At 35.9% G+C, this 19128-nt stretch overlaps 1 protein-coding gene across 11 annotated transcripts in view; it reads right to left on the reverse strand.

The window, feature by feature from the left end:
• Positions 1-19128, reverse strand: part of LOC140143917 (twitchin-like) — a 210110-nt gene that overhangs the window by 46930 nt on the left and 144052 nt on the right. For all 11 annotated transcript variants that reach the window (XM_072165753.1, XM_072165755.1, XM_072165754.1 and 8 more), the window contains 19 exons: positions 18665-18967; positions 17270-17418; positions 16608-16758; positions 15394-15498; positions 13827-14024; positions 13445-13556; positions 11689-11861; positions 11287-11418; positions 10144-10290; positions 9227-9379; positions 7953-8099; positions 7295-7440; positions 6095-6251; positions 5652-5763; positions 4635-4807; positions 2492-2770; positions 1907-2191; positions 1532-1579; positions 1029-1079 (listed from right to left, as the gene is read on the reverse strand). In XM_072165753.1, coding sequence (XP_072021854.1) covers positions 1029-1079; positions 1532-1579; positions 1907-2191; positions 2492-2770; positions 4635-4807; positions 5652-5763; positions 6095-6251; positions 7295-7440; positions 7953-8099; positions 9227-9379; positions 10144-10290; positions 11287-11418; positions 11689-11861; positions 13445-13556; positions 13827-14024; positions 15394-15498; positions 16608-16758; positions 17270-17418; positions 18665-18967 — 3021 coding nt within the window. The remainder of the gene's footprint in view (positions 1-1028; positions 1080-1531; positions 1580-1906; positions 2192-2491; positions 2771-4634; positions 4808-5651; positions 5764-6094; positions 6252-7294; positions 7441-7952; positions 8100-9226; positions 9380-10143; positions 10291-11286; positions 11419-11688; positions 11862-13444; positions 13557-13826; positions 14025-15393; positions 15499-16607; positions 16759-17269; positions 17419-18664; positions 18968-19128) is intronic.

Genomic DNA, 19128 nt, shown 5'->3' on the forward strand with positions numbered 1-19128 from the left:
TGAAAAGTTGATTAAATATATTTTGGTATGTAAAGAAACCTTTAATCGTTAGCTTTTATAAACCAAAACAATTATTTCAATCGGCTCACAACTTTTGAAGATATGCCCTTTTGAATCAAAGTACCCGTTTTTCACTCTGTCCACGGATAGCAAACGGGGTGGTTGGGATGGCTCATGCTGTGGAATGGCCTGCACGATCACCAGACCTCACACCACTTGATTTTTTTCCTTTGTGGCAAAATCCAAGATCTTCGCAAACGTATTACTGAATGCAGTATCAAGCATCCAGCGCACAAGGATGGTACGCAACGCAATTGATGCAATGAGGACCAGGGCTGAAACCTGTATTCGCCAAGGAGGCAACCGGGTAGAGGGCAGAGCAGCACAGTAAACTCACTTCAGAAGAACCAAAGACAAACCAAACAGCCTTTTAGGGCTACCTTTTATCCTAAAAAGAGAAACGACTTATGTTGTAAATAAAAAAAGAAAGCAAGAAACAACAAAGTAAGAAAGTAAGAAACATAATAAAACAAAAAGACATAAATAACCAAGAAAAATAAGTAAATGTAAGTAAAGCAAAAGAAGTCCCATTCGGCATCCATTTTACCCATAAATTAATGACACTATTAACAAAATCCATTGCCCATAAACCTACAGGTAAAGCCCATTCAATAAATAAAGTTATTTTATAAAGTTCTCATTGAGGAATGTTTGATATTCATGCATGGTATGTGTACTAATCTTTGAAGTAGCCAAACCTTCTCCGTGGACAGAGTGAAAAACGGGTACATTTCTCTAAAAGAACATATCTTCAAAAGTGGTGAGCCAATTGATATAATTGTTTTGGTTTATTAAAGCTAACGACTCAAGGTTTCTTTACATACCAAAATATATTAGATCAACTCTTCAGAAATAGGAGAAAAAGAGGGCCCAATGTGGGGCCTCTTTTTATTGGGACACCCTGTACATATTTTGAAATGATTTTACAATATATGAGAAAATTGTTTGCAATTAATGATGCCACTTACCTATCTGGTCATAGTCATTAATCTTAGGCAGCTTGGGCCTCTTGGGACGCTCTACAAGAAAATAGAATAATCGTAATAGCAGTAAAAATAATAATAATAATAAGACTAATAATTAGAAAAATGAATAATTCAAATTAATAACATGTAAATGTATGCCAATTTGTTTTGCAAATCCGACTTCAGTAACATTTATTCTAACGAGATAATTCACTGAATATTATCTTTATGAAATATACATTAACAGTTTTCACCTTTTTTAGAACATAATTAAAAACATTCAATAGTGAAACAAGTTGGCATCAACCGATAATATAAGGGCAAATTGTTCCATGATATGCGACAGACAAAACTGCAAAGCTCTACCACGTATACGCGAAGGCACGGTAACGCTGGCGTGATTGTTAGACGGCAGAATCGAACAATCGGCCCTCCTGAATATGCGAGAATTCACATCATACAATGCACGGGGACTTTAACTGTTGATACATGGTCTGAGTTCTTACCATATTCCTCTTCGTCCTCTTCCCGGAACTTCTTTGGTTTCTTAGGTTCTGTATATATAAGAAATATAAAAACATTAGCTTACACAGACCCACGTTAGATTTGGTAGCTTTATGCAAATGCTTATAATTACGGTCAATATAATTGATTGCATTTTATAATAGAAAGAGCTATCCTTGCTTATCAGGGCACCGGTAGCCTATAGGATCCTTGTTTATTTTTGTATTAAAAACGACATCTCTTTACGATAGAAGTACCTTTCAGGGTATGAATGATTCTTCTACTGCATGTATTGGCCGCTTGTCGTCATTTCCTATTGTTCCGCCTAAATAATAATAAAATAAGGAGTATTCCGCATCTATGACAAAAAATCATACCTTGCATTTTGATTGTGTGTTTCACCTCCACCGGCTCGCTTGTCCCATATAAATTGTCTGCTTTTACTCTGAATGTATACTCTAGGTTGGGTGTCAGCATCATCACTGTAGCCTTATTGAGGCCAGTTGAGGATGCCCTAGTCCAGACGTCGCTGCCGTGTTCCTTCTTGTCTACAATGAAAGACGGGGAGCTGCCACCGTCATCGGTTGGCAGATTCCAGGTGAGTTCTACTGAATCGTAGGTGATGTCCTGAGCACGGAGATTGGTAACGGGCGCGGGTGCGTCTGGAAATACAAGTTAAAGACATCTTTAATTTCTTGCGGACGTTATAATTGAACCAATAATAATGGCAAATTGGCACATTCTGTTTGAGACCCCACTACATTCAGCCGTGAATAAAGTGATTGTTACAAATGTGACGTATTTGTAAAACAAAATAATTGACATGCAGCATGAAACGAACATGTCACAAATAATCTCAGATATAGATGCTTGGAAAAAGTTTCCAAACTTTGTTTGTTTAAAGTATGGATGATGACCGTTTATCTCATGTGTTGCTACTTTTCAGCTGTCTATTAACTTACCATTTACTGCTATTTTAATAACTGCAGCGTCAGACCCTAGCTCATTCTCCGCAGTGACTTTGTAAACCCCGGTATGATTTCTCTGTGCATTGTCAATAGTAAGCGTTGTATGCCTCTCTGTAGAATCCACGCCACTTGTGATCGGTGTACCCTCCCTAGCCCATGAGCATTCTGGTTTGGGAAAACCAGTGAAAGGCACTTTGATCTTGATTTGATCGTGTTTTGAATACTCAACCACGACATCCTTGAAGCGGGCAGGTAGTTTAATCTTAGGTGCACCTGTACGGATAATGGAATAAAGATAACATATTGATAAGTGATTGTTACCTATTACCTATATATGAGCCTTAGACTTAACAATCAATATGAATGATTTAAGGCCGCTGCATACTTTTGAGTGGATGTAGAATATTTAATGTAGTATATCGTCGGTATTTAATCTATTCCCATTATATTTTTACTTATCAGTCAGAATTAATAGGTAAATTTTCACGGGAAAATTTTCTGGACACGTGACACCCATGGGCGCAGACATATTAGCATTATGGAATGTGACCCCGAGCACAGCGGGTGTTCTTCCAATGTATTTGAATAGGAAGAATTCCTCATCTGATGCAAAATAAGTGACTTGTCGCAAGTTAATAATATTATGGTAAGAGTTTCCGTAGATAAATATTTTTTTCCGTAGATAGATATTTTTGAAATTACGCTTTGATGATATTGTGAAGAAATTAAGATCACATAATATTTAATAAATTTGCAATGCACTAATTTCTATCAAAATTGCGGTCAAAAATACTATTCCAATTCAAAATTACTAAGACTTGAATAGCGAGGTCACCACCGGGGGTCAGAGATCAGGCTCGAGGTTACACTCACATTGATACGCATTGGTCACGTGTCCAGAAAATTTTCCCGTGAAAATTTACCTATTAATCTTGACTGCTTATGTTTAGCTTCTAATGATTGTCTGATGGTGTAAAATCGATTATATTTCCACGATACATTGCATATAAAGTTAAACATTACAGTAAATAGAATGGAAATAGATTAAATGATGAAGACATGTTACATCGAATATCACATCTACGTCGAATACTCGGAGTCTTCATGGACCTTATCATTAATCATATTGTACACTCAGCCAAAAAAGAAACTTTTTTCATTTTTCAGATAATTTTTTTTACAAGGTCATATCTTAAAAATCCTGTCCATCAAAATTGATCAAAATTATACATAGGATTGCCTCAATACTTTACTCTAAACACATGTAAGTAACCAAGCAGTTGTCCAGTAAAATTCATTTATACGAAACAGCTTCCTGAACCACATTCACAGCCCAATAATTGGCGGGCACAAGAAATCTGTGAGAAACGTTGAACAGATGATAATTTACAAAACGGTGCTGCTTTCTGCTTTTCATGCACTTTTTAAAGAAACATATCTTGTTCCACACTAATCCACTTACTCTTTGGGAATTATCATCTGTGCAAGGACCTTGTTCACATTTTCACAGATTTCTTGTGCTGGGTGCCAATTATTGGATGGTCAATGTGGTCCAGGAAGCTGTTCCATGCATGTCAGTGCATATTTGCTGTTGTGTCAGTTAGACAACTGCTTGGTTACTGACATGTGTTTAGAATAGAGTATTGAAGTAATCCTGTGTGTAATGTTTGGTTCATTTTGATGGACAGGATTTTAAGATAGGACCTTGTGAACAATTATAAGTTTCTTTTATGTCTTAGTGTAGTTATCAGCACAAGCTCATTCACATTTTTTTTACAACACAAGCACGTGTTTTAAATATATACATGTATCCGTCGTGGTTTGTTCATAAGGAGCCCTTAAGATTGAAGTACTAAATTAGCTAAAATTTCAATTTAACCTACCGGTCCAATTATTAGCCTCTAACAACTATCTTGATTGGTTACAAAGAGGGCTATATCGATGGCTTTAGCCAATCAGAGATATGCTAAGAATAGTCAGTCTAGCTGAAGGGGGTTAAACTTATTACGAAGAGATCTAAAAGCTCAATCATTATTGGTTACTCAGATGATCATATCATGTTGTTAACCAATCAGGGACGATGTAGGAAAGTAAATAGTACCTATGGAGTTAAAAGTAAGCCTACAAGGAAACTTACATTTGATGGTAAGGTTGGCTCTTGTGACTTTCTTGCCTCCAGGGTTTTCGATTTCGCACGAATATTCATCTTGATCTGTGCCATAGAGGTTACTCATGGTAAGAGTAGTAAGCTCACCCTCCACCGTGATGAGGACTTTGTCACTATTGTATAGCTCTCTTGGACCCTTAAACCTGTCAAGAGACAGTGGTGTTAAAATGACATTGGTTATTGATTGATTATTATTGGTAATAATTCAAAGTCATTTGCTTAATTACAACATGAAAACTTCACGCCAAGCACTCGATTTTCATCATCTAAATCAATGTATTATTGAAAAATAACACTTTGATGTTCTGCAAAAAAAGTTCATTCTTCAAATCACATACTTTGAAAACTTGCTTGATTTATTGATGTGAATGAGTTATGTACGTTGTTGTTTCAGCCTTCTTGAAAACATAACTCAAGATCCACATGACCTACAAAAATACATCTGTGATATTTGAATTCTTCTACACACTCGCTATGAAGTGATCAATGCAATTTCTGCCAAAGCTCACTTCCATTCGCAAGATAATGTAAACTACCAAATCGCATGAAAAAGTGTAAAATAGTTGCTACCCTTAAACATCGTCCGATGAATACTACCGTCTATATCTAATAAAAATTAGCTGACACAATTGAATGTTAAGTTTCCTTTAATATCACATCACTGAATTTAAACCATGGAGACAATCGTTTTTTCGATTTCAGTTGTCTCATTTATAACATATTCCATGTCCCTTCAAAGACCCAAATATTGCTTTGAACCACAACCCCTGGTATTATCACAACTTCATTACTCTTTCAAACAATAAACAAAGTGTTCACATGATTTGTTTTCACCTTCTTTTCTTTTCTTTACTTTCAATTCTATTTTTCTTTTCAATCCATAAAATACCAGCATGGATCTAGGCGTCTAAGCCTAGCTTGAGCATTTTGATTGAATCTGGTCTCATCAGGACCCAAGCATGTTTCCACAGGGAGCAAAATACTTACCATCTAACATCTGGTTTTGGTTTACCACTAAATACACATTCAAATAAACATTTGCGGCCTTCTACAGCAACTTGGTCTTCCAGGGGTTGCTCGAATTTCGGTCGAATTACCTCTGCAATCAAAAGGAAATATTAGCAGCAATTAAATACAGTATGTTTAGCTTTTATTACCGATACGATTTAAAACCTTACGACACCTTTTGGTTTCAGGTTGAACAACACTCGCTTTTATATTCAAACATTAAAACCCAAACCAAAGATTTGAACATTGTTAAGGACAGAAAATCTCCGCTATCATTTTTGGCCAATGGTAAAGATTGTTCGATCCAATGCAACAATGCATTTTGTATTCCAGACGCAAGAGCGACAATATTTTGACCAATAACGAAATTCGTTCTTTCCAGTACAATAATAAACGACCCCGTTCATTGGTCAGTCACTTACCATTAGGATCTTTGACTGTGACAGAGTTGCTAGCCGATGATGGTGTACCTCGTCCTGCCTTGTTGACAGCGAATACTCTGAATTCATATTTCCTATCCTCAATCAAGCTAGGTACATTCCATCCCAATGTCATCACTGGATGCATGTTGCATTTGACCTAAAACAAACCATCAAATTTATAGTGATATATAGTACGCTACGCACAGGCACAAACCTGGATGTTGATCTCAAGCCACAGCACACTTTACAGGTTGTCGCTGGCCACTACGGCCCCACATCATTCCATAAACCATTAAACAACAAATCAGGGACTTTGCTGCTTCAAGAGCGCACACCCTAGACATTCCACAAATAACCATCGCAACCAGGATCAGCTCCCCGAGTTTCGTACGGGTAACAACGAGACAAATTAGCATACGGCCCCATAGCATTCCATAAATCTTTTAACAATGACTTAGTAATTTTTGCAGCTTGGGATACGCAAGCTTGACCTCGTTAAGCAATATCGACCACGTGCATCGTTTTGATTTGCAATTTTTGAAAATGCACCAACTTTCATATACTGGCAACAATCTTTGTCAATTTAGAGTATTTGGTAGGAAATTTGGTATCAAAGTGGAGCCAACAAGATTCTACACACGAAAATCAAATTGTCATAACAAGACCTGGTTTTGGTGGAGGAGAGGTTGGTTATATAACTGCGGACTTTCTTTATTTGAGGTGTTTATAATACAAATCCTTACAAATAAAACTCATACGTCATGAACACTGGAAGTTTTGTTCCAGAAAATAGAAAAGAGAGAGGGCATCGACCGAAATTGTCAATCAAGATGTCGATTGGTTTGGCATGTGTAAGAAACTAATCCTACATTAAACAGTGTCGGAGACAGCGAACTTTTCGGTTTATAAATTATATATGTACTTAAAAAAGCTATCAAAACGATAAGAAGGATATTGTCAGCGTCAGAAAGTATACTTAGTACGGTATAGGATAATCAGCCAATCAACGGCAGTGCATACAAATTGAAACGAGGCCTTACTAAATTTATTCGGATAAAAACGACACGATATCGACCACAGACCACTTGCAACAATATCTTTTATAATCCAGTCACAAGAGCGACAAGATTTTGACCTATGACGATGATTGTTCCTCCCAGTACAACAATAAACGATCCCGTTCATTGGTCAGTCACTTACCCATCTATCAGTGCCGGCTTCTGCTTTCTCAATATCATACCCAATGATTGGGCTTCCACCATCGTCTTCAGGACGGGTCCAAGCTAGACTTACGAAGCTCTTACCGACCTCTTCAACATCTGGTGTACCTGGTTTACCTGGTGGGTCTGCAGTAATACAATAATGTATATATATAATAGTAAATTCAATATTACGGTGTAAGCAATAGGATTTTCAAAATAGGGTATGACTATGTTATTATTGATTGTTAAATTTCGTTGGGGAATAGAGTTTTCTCGATTTCAATTGCCTCATTTATAACATGCCCCTAAAGAATTATGTTTTTAAATAAACCTCGTACACGTATATTTATGATATTCGGCCTGCAACAATTATATCTATAATATTCGGCCTGCATCAATTATAAATAAAGTTACTGCTACATTTTCCCGTGCATTTTACTATTTACTACCTCATCGTGTATACACATCATCAAATTTCTTACAATATAATATTAGGCCTGTTTATATCTTTAACTTAACAAAATGACAAAACAATTTACCATCATACTATTAAACAACAGATTAATTGAACAAATACGTTGTGAAGTCGTCAAGACTGCTCTTTTCAGAGCCATCGTTAATTCCTATTTAGTAACCATTCTTTGTAGACCACTTACCGTATGGGTTCTTAGCAATAACTGGTCCATCGCCTTCAAGCCAGTCACTCTGACCTACTTCATTTTCAGCTGCTACACGGAAGAGATAAGGACTTCCCTTCGTAAGACCCATTACGTTCATGGGTGAGCCTTTAACAAAGCTTCCAACTGTGGAATGAGTGAATTAAACGATTGGAAGTTTTAATATCACGCTGTACAATAAACATTTATGGAATTGACAAAATGTTCTCACACACTGCTATAGACGAAATGCATTCACATGGCTTGACCTTAATTTGTCACACATTTTAAATGGAGTCATCAATTCAGGTAAACCCATTTGAAATTCACACTCCCTGTGTAGAAGATTAAGATAATGTCTTCCATAGGGAGTGTAAAGATGTCAATTCCCAGCAAACACAAAACGTTTTCGACATCATTCGCAAAAGATTATAAAAGGTTGTCAGAAAACGTTTAAATGTCGGGTTATATAAAGGGTACATTAATGGTATAAAACATTTTCATAACATTAAAAAACATTTGTTGGTAATTTACTGCACAGCAAATACAAATGTTTTACAGAAAACATTTAAATGTCGGGTTATATAAATGGTATAAAAACGTTTTAATAACATTCCAAAAACATTTTTGAAATGTTATTTTGGGGTTGAAAAAATATTTTGCAAAAAATGTTTGCCCAAAATATTTACAATAACGTTTTTAAAATGTTTTCATGACCTTTATATAACCCGACATTTAAATGTTATTAAAACGTTTTGTAAAAAACATTTTAAGAACATTTCTGTGTTTGCTGAGTGCAAATATTTTAACATAATGTTATTTCAGTGTTGACAAAATATTTGGCCAAAAATGTTTGCAAAAATAGTTTACAATGACATTTCGAAAACATTTTAAAAATATTGTTGTACATGTAGTGTGTTTTTATACAAAACGTTTTCAAACGATTTCATGACCTTTATATAACCCGACATTTTAATGTTATTAAAATGTTTTTACCTAAACCAAAACCCAAAATATAACTTATTTAAAACGTTTTAAAACGTTTTTGTGTTTGCTGGGTTGGAATAGCTGAATGAAACAGTTTGCATGCTTTATATCACATTGAACAAATTAAAATGATTGTACTGAACAGAGCAATGTTTTACATATTCTTTACGATACATGTAACACAAATTTTGATATAAATTCAGTAACTCTAACTTCAATTTTATTCACTGGTGAATTGGTGACAGAGAAAATAACAATTTTATTTGTGTATCTTTTCATTGATTTACCTGTAGTCCAATCTTTGCCCTCTTCTTTCTTATGTACAACGTAGTTTTTGATGGGGCTGCCTCCATCGTGGGGTGGTGGTTTCCATGTTAGCGTCAGAGTATGATCTGTGATATCAGTGGCTTCCAGTGGACCCTTGCACGGAGCTGGTCGATCTAGAAACAACAATAGCGTAATACATTTTTTTGATAATTTTTGCTATACTAGCAAAAGACATCCCGCCGCAAAAGGACTAAGAAAATTCTGAAAAATATGTGAGGGTAGAATAGGCTGGAAATATTGACATTATTTGTTTCAATTATATTTCATGTTTTTATTGCAGCTCCATGTAAAGCGCATTCTTCAAAAATGAACTAAGTGAACATCAGAATCAGATCACTTACTTTAGCATCCTAATGACCCCGAACTAGAAAAAAGTAAATGTGTATTCAAATGCGTGTCCAACTAATACAGGGACGAGTCGGGTGGGGTAGTAAGATCATTATATCCTACCCATGTTGATATTGACTGTGTCAGCAATTAAACTTTTTTAATTATCACCATAACAAATAAAATTCTAGAAAAAAGCCCCAAAATATTTATAACCTATTTAAAAACCATTACTGAGAACTAGGTTTACATAAATGATACAGATATATTAGAGGATCTGTACAGCAACTTGGGATTTCCAAGGGCTGCTCGAATATCAGTCGTGACATTTTTTGGGCTTGCTGGTGTATAAATGACGAAATGCATCTTAAATAATAATTTGATTAGAATTTTGAAAATTAGGATTCATCTTTGATCAGGTCCATTTGGATTTGGGGTTGACAAGTACAGTATAAGGTTACTTATGAAGTCACTTTTCAGCTATAACTGTTGATGAAGCGTATTGAATGATTGCATTAACATGATACTATTTTGGGTTATAGTGACTTACCGAGAACAGTTACATTGAAGCTGGAGAAGTCGCCTCCTACATCGTTTTCAATGGCAATCTTAAAAGCACCGGCATCCTCGGGTTTAGTGTCCTTCACGTTCAATAAGACATAGTCGTCGAACACAGTTAATTTCACTCTGTCATTTTCTAAAGAAAAATGTTAAAATAGAAATTTGCATAATTAGCAATGACTAACATATAAAATGTAAGTATAAATATCAAGATGGTTCTTTTCATCGTAAGCTGAATATTTTACATTGTGCTCTCGTTTTTTTCAATCGAATCAATCACAATCAGTCACCGACTCGTCGTGAGTGGCGGTCGGGAAGTGACTACGGTACGAGCACGTGAAGGTACAATAGAGGCAAGACCTATTGCGCTAAGAAGGTTAAGGATAGTGACGAGGGCGGCGACAGCTAGACGTTTGAATGTGCATACCGCCGTGTCACTGCACATGAGCCTACCTGTTGTGTTGAAGCACCCAAGCTATCCCGAGCTTTCCAGCAGCATAAGGTCGAACCAAAGTTATACCGAATAGTAACATTATCCCATTATGGTTCGTTGTACTGGCTTGACCGGTTAACGGACTGGGGGGATAATTTACTATTCACAAGACTTGGCAGTTTGCTATAAGGGAACCGACGACTCGGACTAGTGCGAGCTAGTATAAAACCGATACGCGCCTTACATGGCTGCCACAGGGGCTACGTTGAAACACAAGTCTTCAAGAAGTCACTTCAGATTGACCAACCAGAGTGGGTCGGCTTATACAGCGACCAAAAGTTACCCAGTTCCTGTTCTTTTGAACAGATTTTTTGCAACCAGAGGGACAAGCTTTTAGCAATGACCCTGCTCCTACGAGAGCGAACCAAACGAACGAACAAAGCATTTTATCGTGTCATCTGACGATTGCCTTTTTAGCATGAAACTCAGTAACGACTATCTATTCTGGAAGGTCTGTTCTTTGAATTTTTATACGCTCTCCCTTCTTGGGATGAGCACTTTATTCAAAATATTATGCTCCTGTTTTTACAGTTGAGCACTTATTCTTTTAATTTGTAGATTTTAATTCACTATATATTCGTTTTGCAACCTAAGATGTGTTATGCTGTGATATGGAGAGAAATAAAGAATCATAATTACCATGGATTGGTTCTCCATTTTTGAGGCATTTTGCTGCAATATTTCCGGTTCCCTTGAATGGGATCTTGACTTTGAAAGGATTCGATGCTTCGACTGTGATGTCATTTGGAGAACGACTGATTTCAGGAGCCACTGTAGAAAATTTAGTACGGTATAGACAAATTGAGTAATTTAATATCGATCAAAAAATGACTCAGAAGTTGTTTAGATGACGATATAATGAATAAAAACACCGATTTAAGATGCATACTTTGTTTACGATAATTAAATATACAAGGAAAAAAGAAAAAAACTCCTTAATGAAAAACAAGTTACTTTAAGAACTCTAGAATATTAATTTTGGCTATGAAGGTCGATAGTTTAACAATGACTCATTAAGATGCAATGTCAACATGATCTTACATTCTACTTGTAGTTTCGCCCTGCATTTTTCTGTTCCGTGTTTATTGGACGCTTCGCATACATATTCCCCAGCGTCAGATTCACGAAGATCTTCAATGGTGAGAGACACGACGTCGTCATTTTTGCGCATGCGTTGCCTGTTGCTTGGGAAGATTTCTACTCCTGCTCTAAACCTATAAAAGGAAAATATGTGTTTATTTAACATTATATACAGATCAAAACACATGTACATTTCAAATTTTCAGCTTAAAGGGGCATTTCGTGATCCACAGCCTCATCCTCCCACTTTTCCCAAAAAAAGTTGAGATTTTTACACCACTGGATACCTCTGGTTACATAATGTTTATGTACCAAATATTTCTTGCAGATTAATTCGTTTAGCAAAAATATCGCCAAATTTGAATTTCGTTCTGGTGCACCAGAACGATGCACCAGAACGAAATTACAACACATTGTCTATGGAGCAGTGTAATACACATAATCATGCATAACTCGCAAACGCAAAATCGGAATCAACTGAAATTTTGGAAATAAGCTTTTTCGTGGATATCTACTGAAAAATGTCATAAAAAGAGGATGCTAGGATCACGAAATCCTCCTTTAAGTGGTAATCAACTTGATATCGCAAATTAAAGCCATGGCGTAAATACCGGGTGATGTGGGAGATAAATCCCCAATATTTTGATAAGGGGATAGTCCATACAATCATCTCCTAATGTTGACGTCTGTGTGGTGGGGTTCTGATCAAATTAACCTCATATTTGGCCATTTTAGCCAAAAAAGATCCCATTTTGCAACATATGGCAACATTTCTGTCACCAAGGTCGTTAAGTTAAGACAAATATCAATTAAATATAAAGCTTAAATACTTTTTTCTGTCACTGTTAATAATTTATTTTACCTTGTTTATTTCTGTTTTATTGCGCTTTTGGTGCCCCGATATAGATATACCGATTTCTCATAGAAAGAGAAATCTGTACTCGTCGGGGGCACCGTAGCGCAAAAAGACGAACATTTGGGTTAATATGTTCTTTTTACGATATTTTTATTAAGTTTTGCACTTCATAGATGTACTTTCTAAAAATTAAAAAGATTTTACACACATATTTTTGTGTAACGTTTTAAAAAAACAACGAAAAAAACCCAAAAAAACCCGACAACAAAAAAACAAAAACGGTGTTTGGGGTTTCAATTTTCACCCAAAATTGAGCATTTTGCCCAAATTTGACTTCACAGATGGATTCATCAAGTCTTTGCCATTCTAGATATGTATTATGTTTCCATAATTCCATGGTATTTTCACTTTTTAAATGAATATTTTGCTGTCGGTCCTTTTTTATGTTGTGATAACAAATGAATGAATATAGAAAGTTTCAAAAATTCTACCAACCTGTATCTCTATAATTATCTAAATAGACCATTTCAGACCATTTTACCGCGCATGGTGAACTGCGCAGTAGTAATGATGTCATCGGCGTGACGTATGCAGGGTTAACCCCCATGAGAACTACCTGCCCATTGGCCAAAATTAATATTGTGTCAAATTTTGAACCAATCAAGGAGGATTATTAATAAGATCAAGTTTGACCATAAATAGTTTAAAGCCTAGTCATAATTGGCAATTGAAATGAGCATTTCAAGTTATCAGCCAATCAAAAATGCTGTTAGATGACCAGTCGTGTCCAGGGGGTTAAATCGTAATACTTTGGGGGATTTTCGGAACTAGTCTATTTGTTTTATTCAGTTGTTTCCTTACCAACGGATTTCTGGTTCAGGGAATCCCGTCACTTCAGCTTCAAACTTGACCCCGTTACCTTGACCTTCTTTCTGGTTGCCGATTTTCCTCTCGAAGTAAGGTGCCTTTCCAACTGTCAAAAAGATAAAAGAGTAAAATGTTATTGGACAAAAAGAGCATTGTCAACATTCTAGAGGAATTAGAGTGTTGTAAGTCGGCATTACACCGTTGATGCCGGAGAATGGTTTCCTTTGCTTGTGCCTTTCTTTGTCAAAATATTCGCAGAGATCATTAAATAAAGGACTTTGTTGTAATATTTGTTTGATCTTCCATGCCAAAGGTGAAAACAAATAACATGACCTCGCTTCCTAGAAAGATTAAAGGTCAAACCACAATCACTTACTTTGTGCCGGCTTGGTAGAAATTGGTTGATCTGTGACACTTGGTTCACCCTCTCCGGCAGCGTTGACAGGAATGACCCGGAACTCGTAGTCCTTTCCGGGCTCAAGGTCAGGCACGGTGAAGTGTGTATCTTTTATTGGGTACGAGTTGGCCTTTTCCCAGTTTGGATTGCCCTTCTCTCGTTTCTCAACAGTGTATCCTATGAGAATGAATAAGTTTGGAACGATACATAATTATACGAGAACCAATTTGAAGCCATAATGTACGATTTCCGTCAAATTTTAATTTAGTTATTACCCAAAATGCTTACACTCTATAAACGGTTAATGTGGTTGTGAACAAATGATTGAACCGTTTGTTGCACTCTCTTGATGCTACGTACTTTGAATAAACCTGTGTACATACAGTGCTTATATGATATAATTACCATTTAGTGGCCATATGTGGCAAAATTAGGCTTTTGGTAAAGGGCTCATAATTGTTAGAAGATTTCTTTGCTCTTTATACAGATTACACCATGTATTTTCGGGACAACTATGTGTTAGTGCACTAACACATGGTTGTCCCGAAAGTATGCGTTTGTATTTTCGGGACAATTATGTGTTAGTGACAAAAAATAGCCAAGGAATTACTTTTACCAATTACGAGCCCTTTTTCAAAAGACATTTGACCCCTATGGTTGTTTTATTGAATTTATATTGTCATATAGGCACATGTTTATTCAAAGTACGTAGCATCAAGGCAGTGCAACAAACGGTTCAACCATTTGTTCACAACTACATTATCCGTTGCAAAATTGAGAGTGTAGATACTATTAGAAATAACTGCAGTGAAGGCGGTCTCTCCAATTTAAGCTTAAATAATACGGGAAAGCGAAAAAATACCATTGGTTATTTTGATTCTATGGCGGGCATAAAGTCATAATGATCAAAATTGATATGTTGGCTACAAACACAACAAATTTAGCTGATTCTATTTGAGAGTAAGTTGGGACATGTATACCAATAAATTAGGTTTAAAAAATTCATATTATAAGATCGTACATTATGGTTTTAATGGGCTTATACCCTTTGCCATGAAATAACAAAATACATTTGTATTTTTGGTATCAGTTGAACTTAAACCATTCACATCAGGAAGAAATGACCGAACTTAAACAGAGACACTGGACTAGTTTGGGACAACCAGATCATACCCAAGACTACCAAGAGGACGAGAAAAACACCTTTGACACCATATCTAAACGTGTGACGTCATCCAAAGTTGGCAAGCCATAAATCATTAGAGCCATAACATCCGGCTAAATACGCAGTTGGTAATGTGAAAGCGCTCTGTAAGCGATCAAATTTTAGTGGTGTTAAAGTTAAACAATCTTCTTATCCACATAAATATCAATTTTAAGTTTGTCGCCATCTTAGATAATTTAAATAAGTACTTAAAAGTACTTATTTAAATTATCTAAAATGGCGACAAAAATCATGTAGGCCCTATGTCTGTTTGGTCAGCATAGTTATTGATTATGTGCGTTTCGAAGTATTTTAGTATTCATAACAATAATTTTCACCCACCTTTAATCGGACTGCCACCATCATTCACGGGTTTCGTCCAGGCTAGGTCTACAGAAGTCTTTCCTACATCGGTTGCGTGTGGAGTGCCAGGCTTGTCCGAGGTGGCTGTATTAAAATAAACACCATTATGTTAGGTATTAGGTTAATACACCACTTTTGAAAATGGCGGAGAAAAAGATAGCTAAGCAGGTTAGTAGCATAAAGGGATCAATTGAAGAAAAACATCTATTGAAAGTAGAATAGAAAGAAAGAAAGAATACATCAAATTGAGAAAATAAAAAATGAGTTATAACATCAAAAGCTTTACGCGCGGCTATTTGTTTTAACATACGAATTCACAGGGTTTCGAGATATTCTAAAATATTGAGGGTTATCCGACCCAATACTAGGATTGAATGGACTTATTTTTATGTATTTTGCATTCCGAATATGGTAAAGGAGCATTTTTGACATATCCACATTACGTAGACAGTGCCTTCAAAATCAACGCAGAAAGACCAGTCAAAACCTCAAAATCACCGGTCATTATAGTCGTCATCTTCATCGTTCATCTGTTTTAACCAGTCAATAGCACAATAACATCAAGCCCGGCTCTCCACGATAAACATAGCAGAAACCGTCGGGTTATACAACATATAAGACAACATACACTATGTTAAGATATTTCTGCTTCGATTTTTAAGGCACTGCCAACGTAATGCGCGCGCAGAGGATTAAATAAGCAAGGTCATATTGGTTATTCGGACTTCATCACACTTTGTCACACTAATGAAGTTACATTTTTTACCTGTCTTGTCTGAAAACGAAGATAAAAAGAGAAAAGAAGAAAAAATAGAAATATAGCTTTTACTCTTTGGCCTTTTCTAATATTAAACTGTGTTATTCAAGTTTATATTGTTTAATATGTTTTGTACGAGTTTGGTTCTCTTCTGCATATTGGTAAGACGACTTGATTCTGGTTTCATTTTGGCAACATTGAGTGGGTGGAAAATATCATTGTATGTTCGATTAAAGATATCTCGTGAAAAGTTCTTATTTATAATATTTGGTATGTGCGTCCATATCTATAATATTTGGTATTTACGGCCACAATAAAAGGGCTGAAGCATACGTATTTATGAATTGTGGAATAATATTTATCAATAACCTATAATGTTGTGTCATGATGTTATAAGCAAATGACAATAATTAATTATTTTCTATTGGTTACTCACTAAATTGATCTTTAGGCTGTACTGATTCCGATGGTTTGCTTGGACGACTCCATCCTGCTGCATTCTTGGCGAGTACACGGAATTCATAGGTGTTCATTGGTTGCAGATTGCTTAAAGATAGCGTTGTGTCCTTTACCAAGAAATCATTGGCCTGAGGTATGAAAATAACAATATACATCTTAAGTCAAAATATCTTATGTACTATAGTGCTAATATCTAGCACTTGTCTCGAAGAGCAACGTTTAATGCAATAGATCTATATCAACATGCATTCTATTCCGTGACGGACTTTACTTTCTATAAAGACGGGCTGCCTGTAACGTAATAAATCTGAATATGTATTTTTAATATTCTGTTTAACTTTTACCAGGATAACTTCAACCCTGCCCTCTTTTGAAGGGGTACCTTTGAAGCGGCCGGTATCTCACAGCCATTAATACCATACATACATGATTCCTCATTGGCGATCTAGACTTAATGTATTAATAGTTTTTATATTAAATGGTGTCAAAAAAGCTAGCAAGATATTTGCAAACATTTTCAATTTAGGTAAAACATCAGATAACCTAAAGAATAACAGTAACATTAAAACCATATTATTATTGATCTGTAATATTTACATATTGGAGCAATTATTGGTGTCAATTGTAGTAAATTCTTACCGGGGCCCAATCAAAGTCCTCATCTCTCTTCTCAACATTGTATCCCAAGATTTTGCTTCCTCCGTCAAATTCTGGTGGTTCCCATGACAGACTGACATAACCCTTTTCAACATCCTTGACAACAGGTTTACCTGGTGCATCCGGGCGATCTGGAGGAAGAATGCAATTCGAATTAGACATTTAGTTATAATATCGCATCACTGATAACAAATGTGTTATTGACTTTAACACGTTACGAAATTGACCGCTTAAAATGCTAAATCGCATCAAGAAATGCAAATTTACATTTTACGTACTACCCAACAAACACGCAAAGTTTGACTGAAAATTTCAGGTTATATATAAAGGGTATAAAACGTTTAATACCAATTTAACAACATTTTAAAAACGTTAATGCATAAGTGTTGGCAAAATATTTTTTCAAAAATATGACCGTCTACCACGAAATGTATTAAGTCGGCATTGGTCATTTTTTCTCCCGTGTTTAGAAATTATGTATCATAAGCTTAACAATGATATATATCATTTGGCTTCAAACGATATTCAGAAGCGGAATTATGTTTTTGTTAAAATTTGCTTCTTCAGCAAAAGGGTACATTATTTCAGTGCTCAGTGCTACATTATTTCGCTACTCCACATTGCTGGTATTAAATATCAAATGGTCATTGGCGGTCCCTTCAATTTATCCCCGAGTCAACGAAGCTCAGGAATGTTCTATCATTGTTAATTGTTGGTTAGCCTATCACTTGAACAGGATTTAGCCAAAGCATATGCTATATATAAGATTATTATCCTCTTCGACAATATGACAATATGATTAATGATTGGTTTAAAATTTGTTTGACTGACACTAGCAAAATGAGAAACATGTAACACCAACTTAAGATACATATGAATACAACCTTGTAACTTAGAATACAACTTGCCGACTTTACGAGCGGTTTGTGGTGGACGTTCACAAACGTTTGCCCAAAATATTTTAGAATGACATAAAATAAAGTCTAATAAAATCAAGTGGCAATGGTTTTGAACGAAATGGCAATTGGACGGTATGGCTAGAATAAGTTAAACAATGTGGTTATTAGACACTACAGTGGTTAGTAGTAGTTAGTAGTAATGATCATTGGACCAAATAATATGAGACAAAGTGGATGTTAGACTAATTATACTGTTATTAGATTAAATGGTTATTACCCTTCCTGGAAATAGACCAAATGGTGTTAGACCATAATGATGATTAGACGATATGGTATTAGACAATTATTGGACCATATGACATTCGACAATTAGACCATATGGGAGTAAACAAAATATTATTCTGAATATTCAACTATTACACAATATTAACCACTTGCAGGGACAATGTTATACAAATTTAAGTTAAGAAATACCTACCATACGGGTTCTTTGCTTTAACAGGGAAAGACATGTCAAGTGGTTCACTAATGCCATATTCATTTTCCGCTCTGACACGGAAGTTATACATGGCCCCTTCATCCAAATCACCCACTTCATACTGCGGAGATCTGACAAAGCTGGAAACTTTGGACCAATTGGGTCGATGGTCTTCCTTCATTTCAACAATGTAATTGGTGACTTTGCTGCCCCCATCGTCCTTCGGTGGGTTCCATGACAACTTGCAGGAATCTGCCATGACGTCAGATGCCTCCAAAGGACCTTCGGGAGGTCCGGGCTTATCTGTTAAAATAGAAACGGTAAAATCAATCATCGGGGATGCTCAGCGAAATATGACTGTAAATGCCTCTATGCATGAACTCTCAGGTTTCAAACTTACCTGTAAAACCAAACCCTTAGATGTCTTCATGTGATGGTAGTTATTCTAAAGTTTAACGAATATC

The sequence above is a fragment of the Amphiura filiformis genome, unplaced genomic scaffold (genome assembly GCF_039555335.1).
Source record: "Amphiura filiformis unplaced genomic scaffold, Afil_fr2py scaffold_32, whole genome shotgun sequence".
Lineage (NCBI taxonomy): Eukaryota > Metazoa > Echinodermata > Ophiuroidea > Amphilepidida > Amphiuridae > Amphiura > Amphiura filiformis.